The sequence below is a fragment of the Rhizopus delemar genome, genomic scaffold (genome assembly GCF_000149305.1).
Source record: "Rhizopus delemar RA 99-880 supercont3.43 genomic scaffold, whole genome shotgun sequence".
NCBI classification, from domain to species: Eukaryota; Fungi; Mucoromycota; class Mucoromycetes; order Mucorales; family Rhizopodaceae; genus Rhizopus; species Rhizopus delemar.
Genome location: NW_027137869.1, coordinates 1 through 13,657, shown reverse-complemented (window position 1 = coordinate 13,657; position 13,657 = coordinate 1). Strand labels below are relative to the sequence as shown.

General features: G+C 31.5%; 4 protein-coding genes and 1 non-coding gene across 5 annotated transcripts; 4 read left to right on the top strand and 1 right to left on the bottom strand.

The window, feature by feature from the left end:
• Nucleotides 1-144: 144 nt before the first annotated feature.
• RO3G_17356 (uncharacterized protein) lies at nucleotides 145-727 on the bottom strand (the record flags this gene model as incomplete). The annotated part of the gene is made up of 3 exons (XM_067671940.1): nucleotides 145-407; nucleotides 469-639; nucleotides 691-727. Coding segments are annotated over 3 exons (471 nt in total), but the record flags the coding sequence as incomplete, so codon positions are not given.
• A 2,419-nt stretch (nucleotides 728-3,146) lies between these two features.
• Nucleotides 3,147-4,169, top strand: RO3G_17355 (uncharacterized protein; the record flags this gene model as incomplete). Its single annotated transcript, XM_067671939.1, has 2 exons — nucleotides 3,147-3,294; nucleotides 3,460-4,169. The coding sequence occupies 2 exons, from the start codon at nucleotides 3,147-3,149 to the stop codon at nucleotides 4,167-4,169; spliced, it is 858 nt and encodes a 285-aa protein (XP_067528040.1).
• A 433-nt stretch (nucleotides 4,170-4,602) lies between these two features.
• RO3G_19237 lies at nucleotides 4,603-4,684 on the top strand. Its single transcript has one exon. It is a non-coding gene; the product is annotated as a tRNA-Ser (tRNA).
• Nucleotides 4,685-8,754: 4,070 nt separating this feature from the next.
• RO3G_17354 (uncharacterized protein) lies at nucleotides 8,755-9,104 on the top strand (the record flags this gene model as incomplete). Its single annotated transcript, XM_067671938.1, has 2 exons — nucleotides 8,755-8,799; nucleotides 8,964-9,104. The coding sequence occupies 2 exons, from the start codon at nucleotides 8,755-8,757 to the stop codon at nucleotides 9,102-9,104; spliced, it is 186 nt and encodes a 61-aa protein (XP_067528039.1).
• A 4,199-nt stretch (nucleotides 9,105-13,303) lies between these two features.
• On the top strand, nucleotides 13,304-13,541 carry RO3G_17353 (uncharacterized protein; the record flags this gene model as incomplete). Its single annotated transcript, XM_067671937.1, has 1 exon — nucleotides 13,304-13,541. A coding segment is annotated over one exon (238 nt), but the record flags the coding sequence as incomplete, so codon positions are not given.
• Nucleotides 13,542-13,657: the final 116 nt, after the last annotated feature.

Here is a 13,657-nt window from a genome sequence, read left to right as displayed (position 1 = left end):
CACAGTCAAGGCATACTTGATGGAATTGAATGCAGAGACCTTGTTGGCGTACATTTTGCTTGCACCAATCGTAGCAGGCTTGAAGAGTGGGGCATTACATGTGATGCGAAATTCAGAAAAGGAGCACTTCGAATCACAGTGTACTTCTTCAGGCTGGTACAGGGTATGGCATTCAGGACAGACAACAAGGCGAAACATACCTTTGTAGGTATAGTCAATTCCAACAGCATTTCGAAGAGTGTCCAACTTGGTAGGGAAGATTGGTTCATAATGTAAGAGGACAACAAGATCATTAGCAAATTTCATAACTATTTCCGCAGCATATTCAGAAATGAAAAACAGCTGGAAATACGTCAAGAAAATTGCTATGAAAGCAACAACATCACTTTGGAATCCTTCAAGTTTAACTAAACGTTTGACAAAGTAAGTATTTTATATTTTATTAAAACAATTCTAGAAGGTTTTTACCTTTGGGCACATTGAATTCGACAACATCCATACAACTAGAGGCATCATCTTCATCATTTTCAATGACTTGCCAATTAGAAAAGTCTTCATCACCATTATTCTCAGAATCATTTTCACTTGATGGAATCACTTCATTATTGGTGTTAACTTCTGGAATTATTTCTGATTCACCTGTTTATATGATGCGTTAGCAAAAAAACTATCTTAATGTAAGTAACAAACCTTTAACAGCTTCTTTCTTTCTATGGCGAGCAAGAGTCTATTGCGTAACAAATTGGTACTTGCCTGCTTCTCCTCCAGAGCATTGGGCGCAGTAACAATGGAATTTGTATGGGCTTGAAGAATACATTATAAATACAATAAAGAACTTGCGTTACTAATTATATACTGTTTGATTTACAACAACAATTGATGTTATTTATACTTTTTGAATATGTAAATTTTTACCGCTATTTCTATTCATCGGTTAAAATAATGATACAAAGAGAATGGGAAGATTCAGGAAAGATAATGGATAAATATGACATGTTGTCTTCTTGACGAATCAATCAATGATGATGTGAGTTGTTTATTGATTTAACAATATTTATCAAATAGGATTACATTGATGTACCGTTCTTAAAAACAGGTCCCGATGTGATTCTTAAAATACCGATATGAACAACAGATCAAAGGTAATTATTGCAGAAGTCTCATATTTATTTATAGAGATATGGTTTTACTGTAAATCAATGATATTAAATTTATTCATGAGTACTTATTTTTTTGTATGAATACAATAACAGTTTTTATGCATTGATATGTCGCTTTATGAACTCCTTATATACAACTCCAAAATCAAAGAATAAGAATTTTTAACAAATTTCAATTGATGTTGCTATATTAGGACATCATCCAATGGCGACTAAATAATAATCCATTTTTCATGGAGTAAAATCAATTCAACTTTTATGTTAAAAGATTTGAATCTTTTCCCGTCATATTCAGTACTATATGGATGGGCTTATTTAACGGCACTTCTTTGCAAAAAAAAAAATAAAGAAGAAAAAAAAAAAAAAAAAGAAGAAGAAAAAGAAAAAGAAAAAGAAAAAGAAAAAAGACAAAGTGATGATATTCTTAAAGTTGGGACAAAAAGCACATAAATTAGCATAGATACATTGAATAAGAAATTGAAATTAGCAAACAAAGGTAAATGAATTAACACATTTCTAATTGACATCTCAGTTAGATTTTTTTTTCTTGGTTGAAAAAAAACATTTCCAATTTCAGTGCAATTTCTAAAACCGCTTTCTAAAACCCAAAGTAAATCTTTGTATACTCTATGAATAAAACAAGGATCCTGTATGTAGGCTTTGTTCAACTTAAGGCAATTTGTAAAAGTAGGTATTCGTTTGAAATGTCATTTTTAACATTCTTTTTTTTTAACATGCAAGTAATTCCAACATTGCTTTTTTTCACATGCAAGTAATTCCGACATTGCAATTCTCTAATTTCAACATTATTTTTTTTTTTTTTTCTAAATCTCTTAAGATGCACTATTTTATTTCTTTAACAATAGCTCTTTTTTATAGTCTCTGCTATAAGGAATCTCAAAACATGTAAATTCGTTTGATGTTAATAATTATTGTTTCTTTTTGCAGTTAAAAATAAAAATGACTACCAAACCCATTCCTCCTTATTTTCTGCTTAGCTTTAGTCGTTTAAACATTGCCTTATCATCTGTGGTAGAAGCTATTTTCCTTGTGGTCAAAAAAAGGAAAATTGTATTTCTTTTTTTTTTCTTTTTTCCTTGTTCATTTTTATTTTATCTCTTATTTAACATTTGCATTTATTACTTCCTATGATATATTCTGTTGTTCCAATTGTAATCAATTAATTTTACTCTTCGTTGGATAAAATCATTGAGCCTATGTTCCCTTTCGCAACTTAAGAAATGTTGTTCTTTATCTTTTCAGTGTAAACAAACAATTTTTTTTATCTTTTTTTTTTGGGTACATAAACTAAGCATACTTTTCTTTTTTCTTTTTTTGCAGTATAGCAAATTCAGTATGCTTGATAAGAGAACGTCGCAACTCAAATAGTTATATGTCCGAGCTTACAATCCAATAGATATACTTTATTGGCCTTTGTTGAAATTAAAAAATCATACACTGGTTTTGAAAATTTTTCATTTTCCCAATTTAAAAGTTGCCATGGATTCATGTAGTACAAAAGAGACAAAAAAATTTTTACAAGAAATACAATTTCATTTTATTCAGTATGCAGAGTGTAAACATACAGTGGGTCAAAAAACTGCACCAACGCAACTCAGTTTTTCGGAAATACCAGTATAGCTCTGTCAGTTTAAAAGTAAACATTACGAAACTTGGAACAAAAAGAGTTAATACAGTTACTATTTATTGATAAAAGTTTCAAAATCAGATGCGGAGTATTGATCTAAGGAACACTCAGCAAAAAGAGGAGGTCGGTTGGTGCAGTTTTTTGACTTTTAAAATGAAAAGGTATTTGGTATCGTATGTCCGGACTGAGACAATTCCGACGGATTTAATCTAATTGTTTTTATTCCTAGTCACACTGGGGATCTTAAAATAAATTTTTTTGCAATTATTTTCTTTTTTTTTTCTTTCCTACTTTACCCAAACTCATCCTACATCGTCAGTATCCATCCATCATTAGAAATGCCCAAAAAGCTTCCATCCGATATTCAAAACAGTATCAAAGCATTATTAGAGAACGGTGTTGATCCTGCAGTCATTGGGAAACGAGTTGGAGTGCATAGAAATACCGTCAATAGGTATGCAAATAAGTGGATACACGATAGAATACGTAAAAGAGGAGGTAGACCGAGCATTGTAACAGAGTCAACACGCCGATACATCAAGAGATAAGTGCTCACAAGTTGTTTGAAGACTGCCAAGGATGTGCAAATGAAGTTGGAGGAGCTGGGGCGCCCTATGTCGTATCAATCGGCAATTAATGTCTTACATTCAGTTGAAATTTATGCTGAGATCAAAAAGAAGAAGCCATTATTGACTGAAAAGCACAAGAAGGCTCGATTAACATGGGCTAAAAAGCATCAATATTGGACAGTACATGATTGGCGACGTGTTATCTTTTCTGATGAGACGAAAATCAACATTTGGGGCTCTGATGGTTGCAAGTATTACTGGAAAAGAAAATGTGATCGTTTACAGCCTCACCATATCGACGTTACTGTGAAGCATGGAGGCGGTGGTCTCATGTTATGGGGTTGTATAACCAGCGAAGGACCTGGATACGCATGTCAGATCTATAATGGCACCATGAATTCAGAGGTATACCAAGAAATCCTTGGTACAAGTCTAAAAGACACTATGGAATGCTATGGTCTGAACTGGGAAACGTCGGTATTTCAGCACGATAATGATCCCAAACATCGATCAAAGTCCACAACACAATGGATGAAGGATAGTGGCATGATTTACATTGACGATTGGCCATCACAAAGTCCAGATCTTAATCCTATTGAACATATATGGCATCATTTGAAGTTAAAGCTAAGCATGTATGATAATAGGGCGACTAGCATCCATGACCTGTGGCAAAGAGTCGAAAATGAATGGAATTCGTTTACTAAGAAACAATGCATCAAATATATAGACAGTATGCCCGACAGAATACAAGCTGTCTTAGCAGAAAAGGGTGGATCCACTAAATATTAGAAAAGTCAAAAAACTGCACCAACCGACCTCCTCTTTTTGCTGAGTGTTCCTTAGATCAATACTCCGCATCTGATTTTGAAACTTTTATCAATAAATAGTAACTGTATTAACTCTTTTTGTTCCAAGTTTCGTAATGTTTACTTTTAAACTGACAGAGCTATACTGGTATTTCCGAAAAACTGAGTTGCGTTGGTGCAGTTTTTTGACCCACTGTATATATATCTTTACAGATATAGTATATACTTTTTTCTAGCTTTTTTTTGGTACAAAAATTACATCTCTATTCTGAAAATTCAATTTCGTATTATTTTACACGATGTTTCACTGTTAAAATACCCGATGTATAATAATTTAGAATATAGGGTTTGGGTGCAGTGTTCATTTGAAAAAAAGAGGCGGTCCTGACCAACATAGCACATATCAAGAAAGTGGTGTCACTATGTCCGAGTGGTTAAGGAGTATGACTAGAAATCATATGGGCTCTGCCCGCACAGGTTCAAATCCTGTTGGTGACGCTTTAAACGGTTCCGTAATGTTTCTTTACACTTTTTTATTGTCATATTGTAGCACAACGTGTGTCGTATGTTTTATTCTCCTTTTGGACTATTGTAGTGTGACAAAGAAGTCAAAAAATGAAAAAAGTCAAGAAAATGAAAGAAATCAAAAAAATGAAAAAAGTCAAAAAAAAAAAAAAAAAAAAAAATTAACAATATAAATATCCCAACTATTTAGATGAAGAAAAAGGACAGTACAGTTCTACTCACATTTTATTTTATATATTTTATTCAATAAACAGGCAACCTTCTCATAAAAAGTTCCTGATCCCTTTATTTTTTTTTATCTTTACCTTTATTTGATCTTAATTAAAAGATCTGGTGGTCACTACAGTACCTTACTTTAAAAATTTCAAGAAAAACTTCTCTAAAACACTCGAACTAAACCAACCATACTACAAAATAACAGTAGTGTAACACACGAAAAAGGTGTAACACAATGCAGCAAACTTTGGCAGCATTCGACTTTTCTCTCTCCAATTAGTTTAAATCCAGGAACATACAAACAAATACGTATGAATACAGATAAATCCAGAAAAATACAAAAAAATATAGAATATCCATAAAATCATCAAAAACAGCATATAATCAGAAAAACCAAAAACATATAAATAACTTCAATATTTCTTATACTTTTTACTTACTTTTGTTTCTACATAACCTTGTTTCTACTTACTTCATATTACTTTTTGATTATTTCAAATAAATATCATTCAAAGTAAATTTCTTTTATTTTTCTTTTATTTTACTTAACATCAAGAACAAGAAGTCCCTTGAAGCATATACACTTCATTGTAATCCCTATTATATTATCTTTTTATTTTACTTTACTCAAAACAGTTTGATCTACTTAACAAGATCTGGCGGTCACTTATTACAAGCTAACTTATATTCAATTTATTACTCTTTTTGGAATCAAAACCTTTGATCTTATATCAAGACTTATTCAGTACAAACCTATTTATAATACAAAAACCTTACACAATCCAATCATCACAAAGGAAGCCCCTATGGTTATAGGAGAGATGCTATCTCAATAGCAAACGATGCTATGCTAATAGCAAAGGAATTCAAGGACAATGTAACGAAAATGGCAATGAAGATGCACAGAGATTAGCCGAGTCAAGTCAAAAAGATAAAAAAAAATTAAAAAAATGAAAAAAGTTAAAAAGATAAAAAATGTTGAAAATATAAAAAAGGTCAAAAAAATAAGAAAAGCTAAAAAGAAAAAAAATATTATACATATATATATCCCATCTTTTTGTGAAGAAATTGTCAGTTAGTTTAAATAAATCATATATTTCTACTCAATAATTAACAAACTTTAACAAGAAAGTCCCTGTTTATCTAAACTTTTTACTCTACTTTAACTTTTATCAAGAAACATCGTATTGATCTTACACATAAGATCTGGTGGTCACTACTTATCAAGCATCTGCTTAAATTCCATACAAAACAACAACTTACAAGGCAATCACAACCTTAAATCAAGCTTTACAAGCAAACTTTACCCAATTTAACTCACTTACTACAAGCCAACCTTTAAAATAACAACAACAAAAAAAAGAAGAAAACAAAAGAAAAACCAAAAACAGCATAAAAGTATGAAAATCAAAAAACATATAAATATCAGTATCTTTTTATAAATATTTCAATTATTATTATTATCTTGTCCTATTATCTTACCTATTATTTTACATTACCTTACTTTATCACAATAAATATCCTTTGAATCCAAATATCTCTTTATTTTATTTGTATAAATAGGAAGAACCAATAATCCCTTGAAACTCTATATTTCATCGTAAATCCCTTTTATTTTATCTTTACTTTACCTTTATTCTTTTTATTCAATTCAAGTCTGATCAACTTAATAAGATCTGGTGGTCACTTACACTCAAACATACATCTATTCAATTTTACTTCTTTGGATATAAATTATATTCAACACCTTCTTCAAAACACGATATATTATATTAACAACTTACCTCAATCCTATCTAAACCCTGAAATATAAAGATTTCACAGTAGCACAAATGATGATGAAAGATATACAGTCAAATTTTTTTAGTACCACGCCAGTTAGAAAATGAACTTTTGCGTAACAACCTATTTGAAAACGGAGTATCAACTCTTTTGCTTGAAAACCAAAAACAACATAAAATTATAAAAACCAAAAACATATAAATACCCTTATATCTTATCCCTATTTTCACTTCACTTTACTTTTGATTTTTATATTCTTTTTATATTTTCTTTATTTTATAAAACAATAAATCCATCAAGCGTTCAATTGAAACCCTTTGGTCTGTGTTCTATTTTAAAATACTGAAGTCCCTTGAAGTCAATAATCTTCATTGTAAACCTATTCCTAAACCTCAAGTGTTTAACCTATTCTAACAAGTTTGATCTACTATTAACAAGATCTGGTGGTCACTATCGACAAAACTTACATACAGTGGGTGAAAAAACTCTAAAAACCTTATGACGTTATCAGCGTTTTTGATTGTTATGTTCTACCAAATTGGTGCGTCGCCTTGAAATTTTGCATATACGGTAGTGGACAAAACTGGTGCACAAAACTTTTTTTCAGCTTTTAACTACCATTACTTGCTCATGGTGATTGCAATAGCTATGAAACTATATTAGAAGGAAGATATACTAGCCATTGTAATTTACGTGTATTCCTAGCATGACATTGTTAAAACTGAGCGAATAGCATGCTTTTCATTTATAAAAATCTATATTTTCTAAAAACCGCAAAAGTGGCTAAAATCTAAGACTTTGTATAATCATCTCACCTCTTGATATCATCGAATATTCTTCTTGGCATATGCTAGTAGTATGCGTGTATATCATTTTCAATAAAAGAGCCCAGCTCTTTTACTATTATTTTCCAAAGATCATCTATCCTTTTTGGTCTAGTATCGTATCGTCATAGCTTTGCCTTCAATTGCCACCGAGTATGCTTAAGAAAAATTAGGCCGGGATTAGTTGCGACTAATGCCTTAACACAGAAGCCCTGTTATGAAATATTGATTTTGTGGCATGTCTTGCCTTGTGCTTTGTGTCATTGTCATGCTGAAACGAGAGATTACGATATTTTAGACCACTATACCCTAGGCTTTTGTGGTATGTAGTGAGCGAAATACATGTGTATATCTATGACTTTATTACAGCATAGTATACTTGACACAAATATCCTGGTCCTCAATATCTAATACAGCCTTAAAATGTAACAGAGCAACCAGCATGCTTCATTGTTTGCTCACCATAAAAAGATCGCTAAGATTGCTCGACTTGCTTTCAATATTAGTGTATACTATCTGCACTCATAACGTTCATGTTTTTTTCATTGCTAAATATGATGGACTTCCAGCCCTCTATAGTATGCGATGGTTTGTCGTGATATCACTTTCATCGCTTTTTCTGGCTTATACAGCTAATGAAAATCTTCGATTCCTTAGTTCCAGACTCAAAATCTAGCTTCCTACAGTGCCTTTTGACTGACAGTTTGCTAATACTGTATCCTAAGGACCTCAAAAAGAGCTGAGCATCAGAAGCTGTGCGTAAAGGTCCTTGTCGAAACTTTAGGCGGATGATTGCATTAGTTATTTTGCTGACTACGACCGGTCGACTACCACGGTCACAAGCCTTGATGTTCTTTTCTTGCTTTCTTATCCTGTTGATTGTCCATTTGGAGATTCTTGCTACCCTAAAAAGATCCGCTGCCGTACGAACTAAGTGTATTCGAAATCTCAGAGCTTCGCTTTTACAGTTGCTTATTTTCTTAAGCATATAAGGCAGGTACTTTGTTATAGTGAATAGGGTAAAAACAAAAGGGGGAATTCAATGGGAAATACAAAATAAGCATGAGTTTATGCATTTTTCAAGAGCTACTAAAGCTCACTAATATACTGTGAAATCTGAAAGCAAACGGGAGAGATATGAGGAAAATTGAAGGAAGGCTAGACAAGTACTATATTTTTGGCGAAAATTGAAATATTCAAAAAATCACTAAAAATGACGTTATGCCTGAGGGATGTCCGACACAGTTCCCGTTTACATATCATAATGTATATTTTAGACTGCCTTTCAGATGGTATATGCCACAAAAGTCGCAGACATATGGCGGAGATGCAATACTTATTTTCATTTTTGTGCACCAGTTTTGTCCGCTACTGTATGTACAGTAGGTCACAAAACTGCTGCAAGGAATTGCAAAATTCAGGTTTTACAGCTGGTTGTCCATGGGTACTGCACCAAACTATCTCAAACCTTGACTGTTTGTACCTCAATAGAAAGTGCATTTATTCGTCGATTATCGGATATGGGCAATGGTTATTGGTGGAATTTGAGATCGCTAAAGGTAGTATTATGAACATCCGACATTTTTTACTTGTTCACATATGTTTTAAATGACGAATTTTAATACGACCCAACCGGTTGCTATCATAATTTTTCACATTCTTGACATGATTAGAATGATGCCAGTATATAAAAGCGCTTACAATTCCTTTATTTTAAATTTTATATTCCCTTATTTAAATTATTCCTCTTTTTTACCCTATCGTCAATCGCATGCCTAAACGGCTGTCAGAGGAGAAAATAAACGATTACAAACAGGCATTAACCGGATCCACATCAATGTATGATATTTCCAAGGAGCCTGGATTACATGAATCAACTGTTAGTGGGTGATTGGCACTTCAGGCCACGATGGATAAATCATAATATCTACAGCTATAGCGGAGCTAGAATAACAATCCAAAAATAGAAACTAAGGTTATAAGGCAAGCAGAATCGAATGGCGCTGTTTAATTTTTGAAGTTCCGAATATTTCCCGATTTAGTCTAGAATAATGGGGCGTTTCTTATGTGAAGCACCTTTGTTCCCAGTTAGTTTTATATCATTTGGTACATCGGTAATTTTCAAAAATAGTAAGCACCATATAATATTTTTAAACATGTTTAACGGTCTTCAAAATATTTATGGAAGTCCATTGGATGTTTATAAACCACTTTTTTCCAGAAATTACAAAATAGCTTAATTGGAAATATGGCTCATTTGAATCTTGATGTCACGAGTTCAATCCACCCAATGACCATTTTATACTTTTGCGATAACGGATTAAGTTTTCCCTTTTATTTATTTTAGAGCTGAAATGTTTTTGTAGGTCACAAGAACTTCTTTTTGAGGGTTGATGTTGTGATAAAGAAGTCAAAAAAATGGTGTAACAAAGAAGTCAAAAAATGAAAAAAGTCAAGAAAATGTTAAAGGTCAAAAAAGTGAAAAAGTCAAGAAAATGAAAAAAGTCAAAAAGAAAAAAAAATTAACAATATAAATATCCCAACTATTTAGATGAAGAAAAAGGACAGTACAGTTCTACTCACATTTTATTTTATATATTTTATTCAATAAACAGGCAACCTTCTCATAAAAAGTTCCTGATCCCTTTATTTTTTTTTATCTTTACCTTTATTTGATCTTAATTAAAAGATCTGGTGGTCACTACAGTACCTTACTTTAAAAATTTCAAGAAAAACTTCTCTAAAACACTCAACTCAAAACACAAACCAACAAAAAATAGCAATAGAAAAAATTAAAAGATAAAAGATTATAAAAAATGTTAAAAAGATAAAAAATGTTGAAAATATAAAAATGGTCAAAAAAAATAAGAAAAGCAAAAAAGAAAAAAAAATATCATACATATGTATATATCCCATCTTTTTGTGAAGAAATTGTTGGTCAGTTTAAATAAATCATATGTTTTTACGCAGTAAATAACAAACTTTAACAAGTCCCTGTTTACCTAAACTTTTTACTCTACTTTAACTTTTATCAAGAAACATCGTATTGATCTTACACATAAGATCTGGTGGTCACTACTTATCAAACATCTGCTTAAACCCTATATAAAACAACAACTTACAAGGCAATCACAACCTTAAATTAAGCTTTATAAGCAAACTTAACTCAAATTAACTCACTTACAGAAAGACAACCTTAAATAGCAGCATAACTATATGCTAACTTTAATTTGCAAAGCAAAAGCGCTATTATCATGTGCTCTTGCTTAATTATAATTTTTCTTTGCCTAAAAAGTACTCACTGTTGTGATTTTTTCACTGCACCTACTATGTGTTGTAGAACAGAGTCTGATCATAACGGACATTGAATAATCACAACTAAAAGAAGTATATTAAAATTGATAAAAGATAATAATTTAAATCTTTATTAAATAAAATATACTCTTCTTCTTTTTTATATAAAACTATCACTATTAGATTCATTCTATAAAGTAAACATGAACACTAAATAAGTCATGATCTTTACTATTCATCATTTCTGTAAATGAATAATAATGGATCAGGTACCTAGTCAACTTTGATCTGACTGGAGGCATTTCATATAAGTATATCTTTCCTCTCAATGAAGACGGGACAACTCTCCCAGATCAGTTAAAGAATAATAAGATCTATAAAAACAACGAATTAAAATTTTTCATAATCGATTCAGTGATTATTCTTCAATCAAATGTGTCAATGATTGGATCTACGCTCATAACTACTCATTTACCCGCCAACTGATAGAAGAATATAAATAGTAGACTTTGTAATGATTTCTTTTTAACAATTAAGATTGTCTTAAATAAAGTTCAGTCTCAAAAAGTATTCTTTTGGTTTATCTTTGTTATTACCTTTACCAGAACATAACACTATGAACTATAAACACACATCGAAAAACAAAAAAAGTAGCAAAGAAATGTACCAAATCCAATAAAAAATAATTTACAGTTTTTTTTTAATTCAAATTATAATGAGAATAACACATTTTATTAGAACATTTAAAATTTAACTAAGAATAGATTTGTAATCAACAAAACATTATAAAAACGATAAGCATTAATATTTTTAAATGATATTCAAGAATAATATCACGATATTATATAACAGTATATAGGTTATTACTGTTGTAGAACAGTAACTGATTGTAGTTAGCGTTGATAAATATAAGTCTTAATACAAGATCATAATTAAAATAAAATAAATTCAAGTTTATTTAAATAAGATCATACAATCAATTCCAATTAAACAAGTTCTTTTAGAATATGTATTGTATTCATGAGAGTTCTTTGATAAGAAGACGTATCAACTAAAATAACCAAATCCAATCCAATGTCAGGAATATTGCTAATCTTTCACATAATTGAAATAACGCGTAAAATAACGTTATTTCAAATCAGTGAGGAATTCCCAGAATAAAAGATAATATATGACAGACATACAAAAGAACAAATGAAAAGTTTTCATAATCATAAATAGAGATGACACTTGATAAAGCACCTGAAAGAGTAGAAGAACGTTTACAATACAAGATATCAAGCCATTCACTCAATAAGATATAAATATCTGCCTTCAATTAGAATAATTTTTACTTTAACTTAAACTGAAATAAAGATCAGACTCGAAACGTTCACAAACTGTTTCTTTATTTTTGTTTTTACCTCTTGTTTTCTATTATCTTAACAATTACAATTAGTTTTTTTACGACTAATGTTTGAACCATAATGAAGAAATAACGATATTTTAAGAATCGAGGAAGCAATGTGATTCTTACATAATATCAATGATGTTATTTAGTTAAAAAACTTAGTATCTATATTACATTCATCAAAAGATGCTTAGAAATAAGCTTCCATTTGGTATGCATACTCGGACAGTGGATGATGCCACTTTGCAAGAAATCCTTGTTATAGCATATACGCTAAGAACCCTAAATCGGTTGCAAAAATTTTGGCGGCCATATCGATGTTTCATATAACTGCCATACATCAGTAATGTTAGAATTCAAGAAACATACAAAGGAGTTGGCGATTGCTAATCCTTCACAAAAGTAAATGAGGGCAAGCTGAGGAAATCAGATGCTTACAGTGCCAGATGAGCTCCAAAATTCAATTTTTCAGATTCCATTCAAACTTTTACCCAATATAGCGTACTATTGGATAAGTCATTTCCCAAAATATCGGAGTGTGAAAGCAAATATTCGCTCCGCAATCATAAAAAAAGTGCAGACATGCTATAAATTTAAGGGTCACATAAAATTGTTTCTATTCGATGGTTTTTAGTAAAAATTTGCATACCATAAGCTCTAACTGATTAAAGTATTTGTGCAAAATCTCCGCCAAAATCTCCGACATTTCTATTTTCTTATTGCTGTTTTTAACATATTTCTCTTCATCAAATACAGATATTTTAGCAAAGCTATAACACCTATTGTTGGACCATATAGTTACACAAATGTTCAAAGTCTTATTAAAATCTGTAAAGAAGTCATTGATATAGAGCGTGCCCAAAAAAATTGCATACCGCCTATTTTCAAGCGCAGATATCTACAACAAATAGTCGGAATTGGAAAACGAAAATGGTACCAATCGATGCGCAATAACCAAAAATATATATTTCCATATTTGGAATGTAGTTATAGCGCCGATTGAACCGTAAATATCATGATTTATCCATCGTGGCCTGAAGTGCCAATTGTCCACCATTTGGATTAAAACATGTCTCTAGCCATTTCATGCGCATCATGAACCTCATCCTCAGTGATCTATCCAATGTTCATGTATACGTGGATGATATTGTGATTGGCACTCCAGGTGATTCCATGGAGAAGCATTATCAAGCTGTCAGTGCAGTCATTGATAGACTCACTCAACATAACATGATCCTCAATCCTCAGAAATGTCACTTTGGCAAAAGAAGTGTTCATCTGTTGGGTTTCTGCATTTCTGAAAAAGGGAAAAGCTTGGATCCACGTAAATTGACCAATATTGCTGACTGGCCACGTCCCAAGACCGGCAGAGAAATGATGCAATGGCTGGGCACTGTCAATTACTTTCGTGCACACATCCCTTGTGCTGCCACACTCACC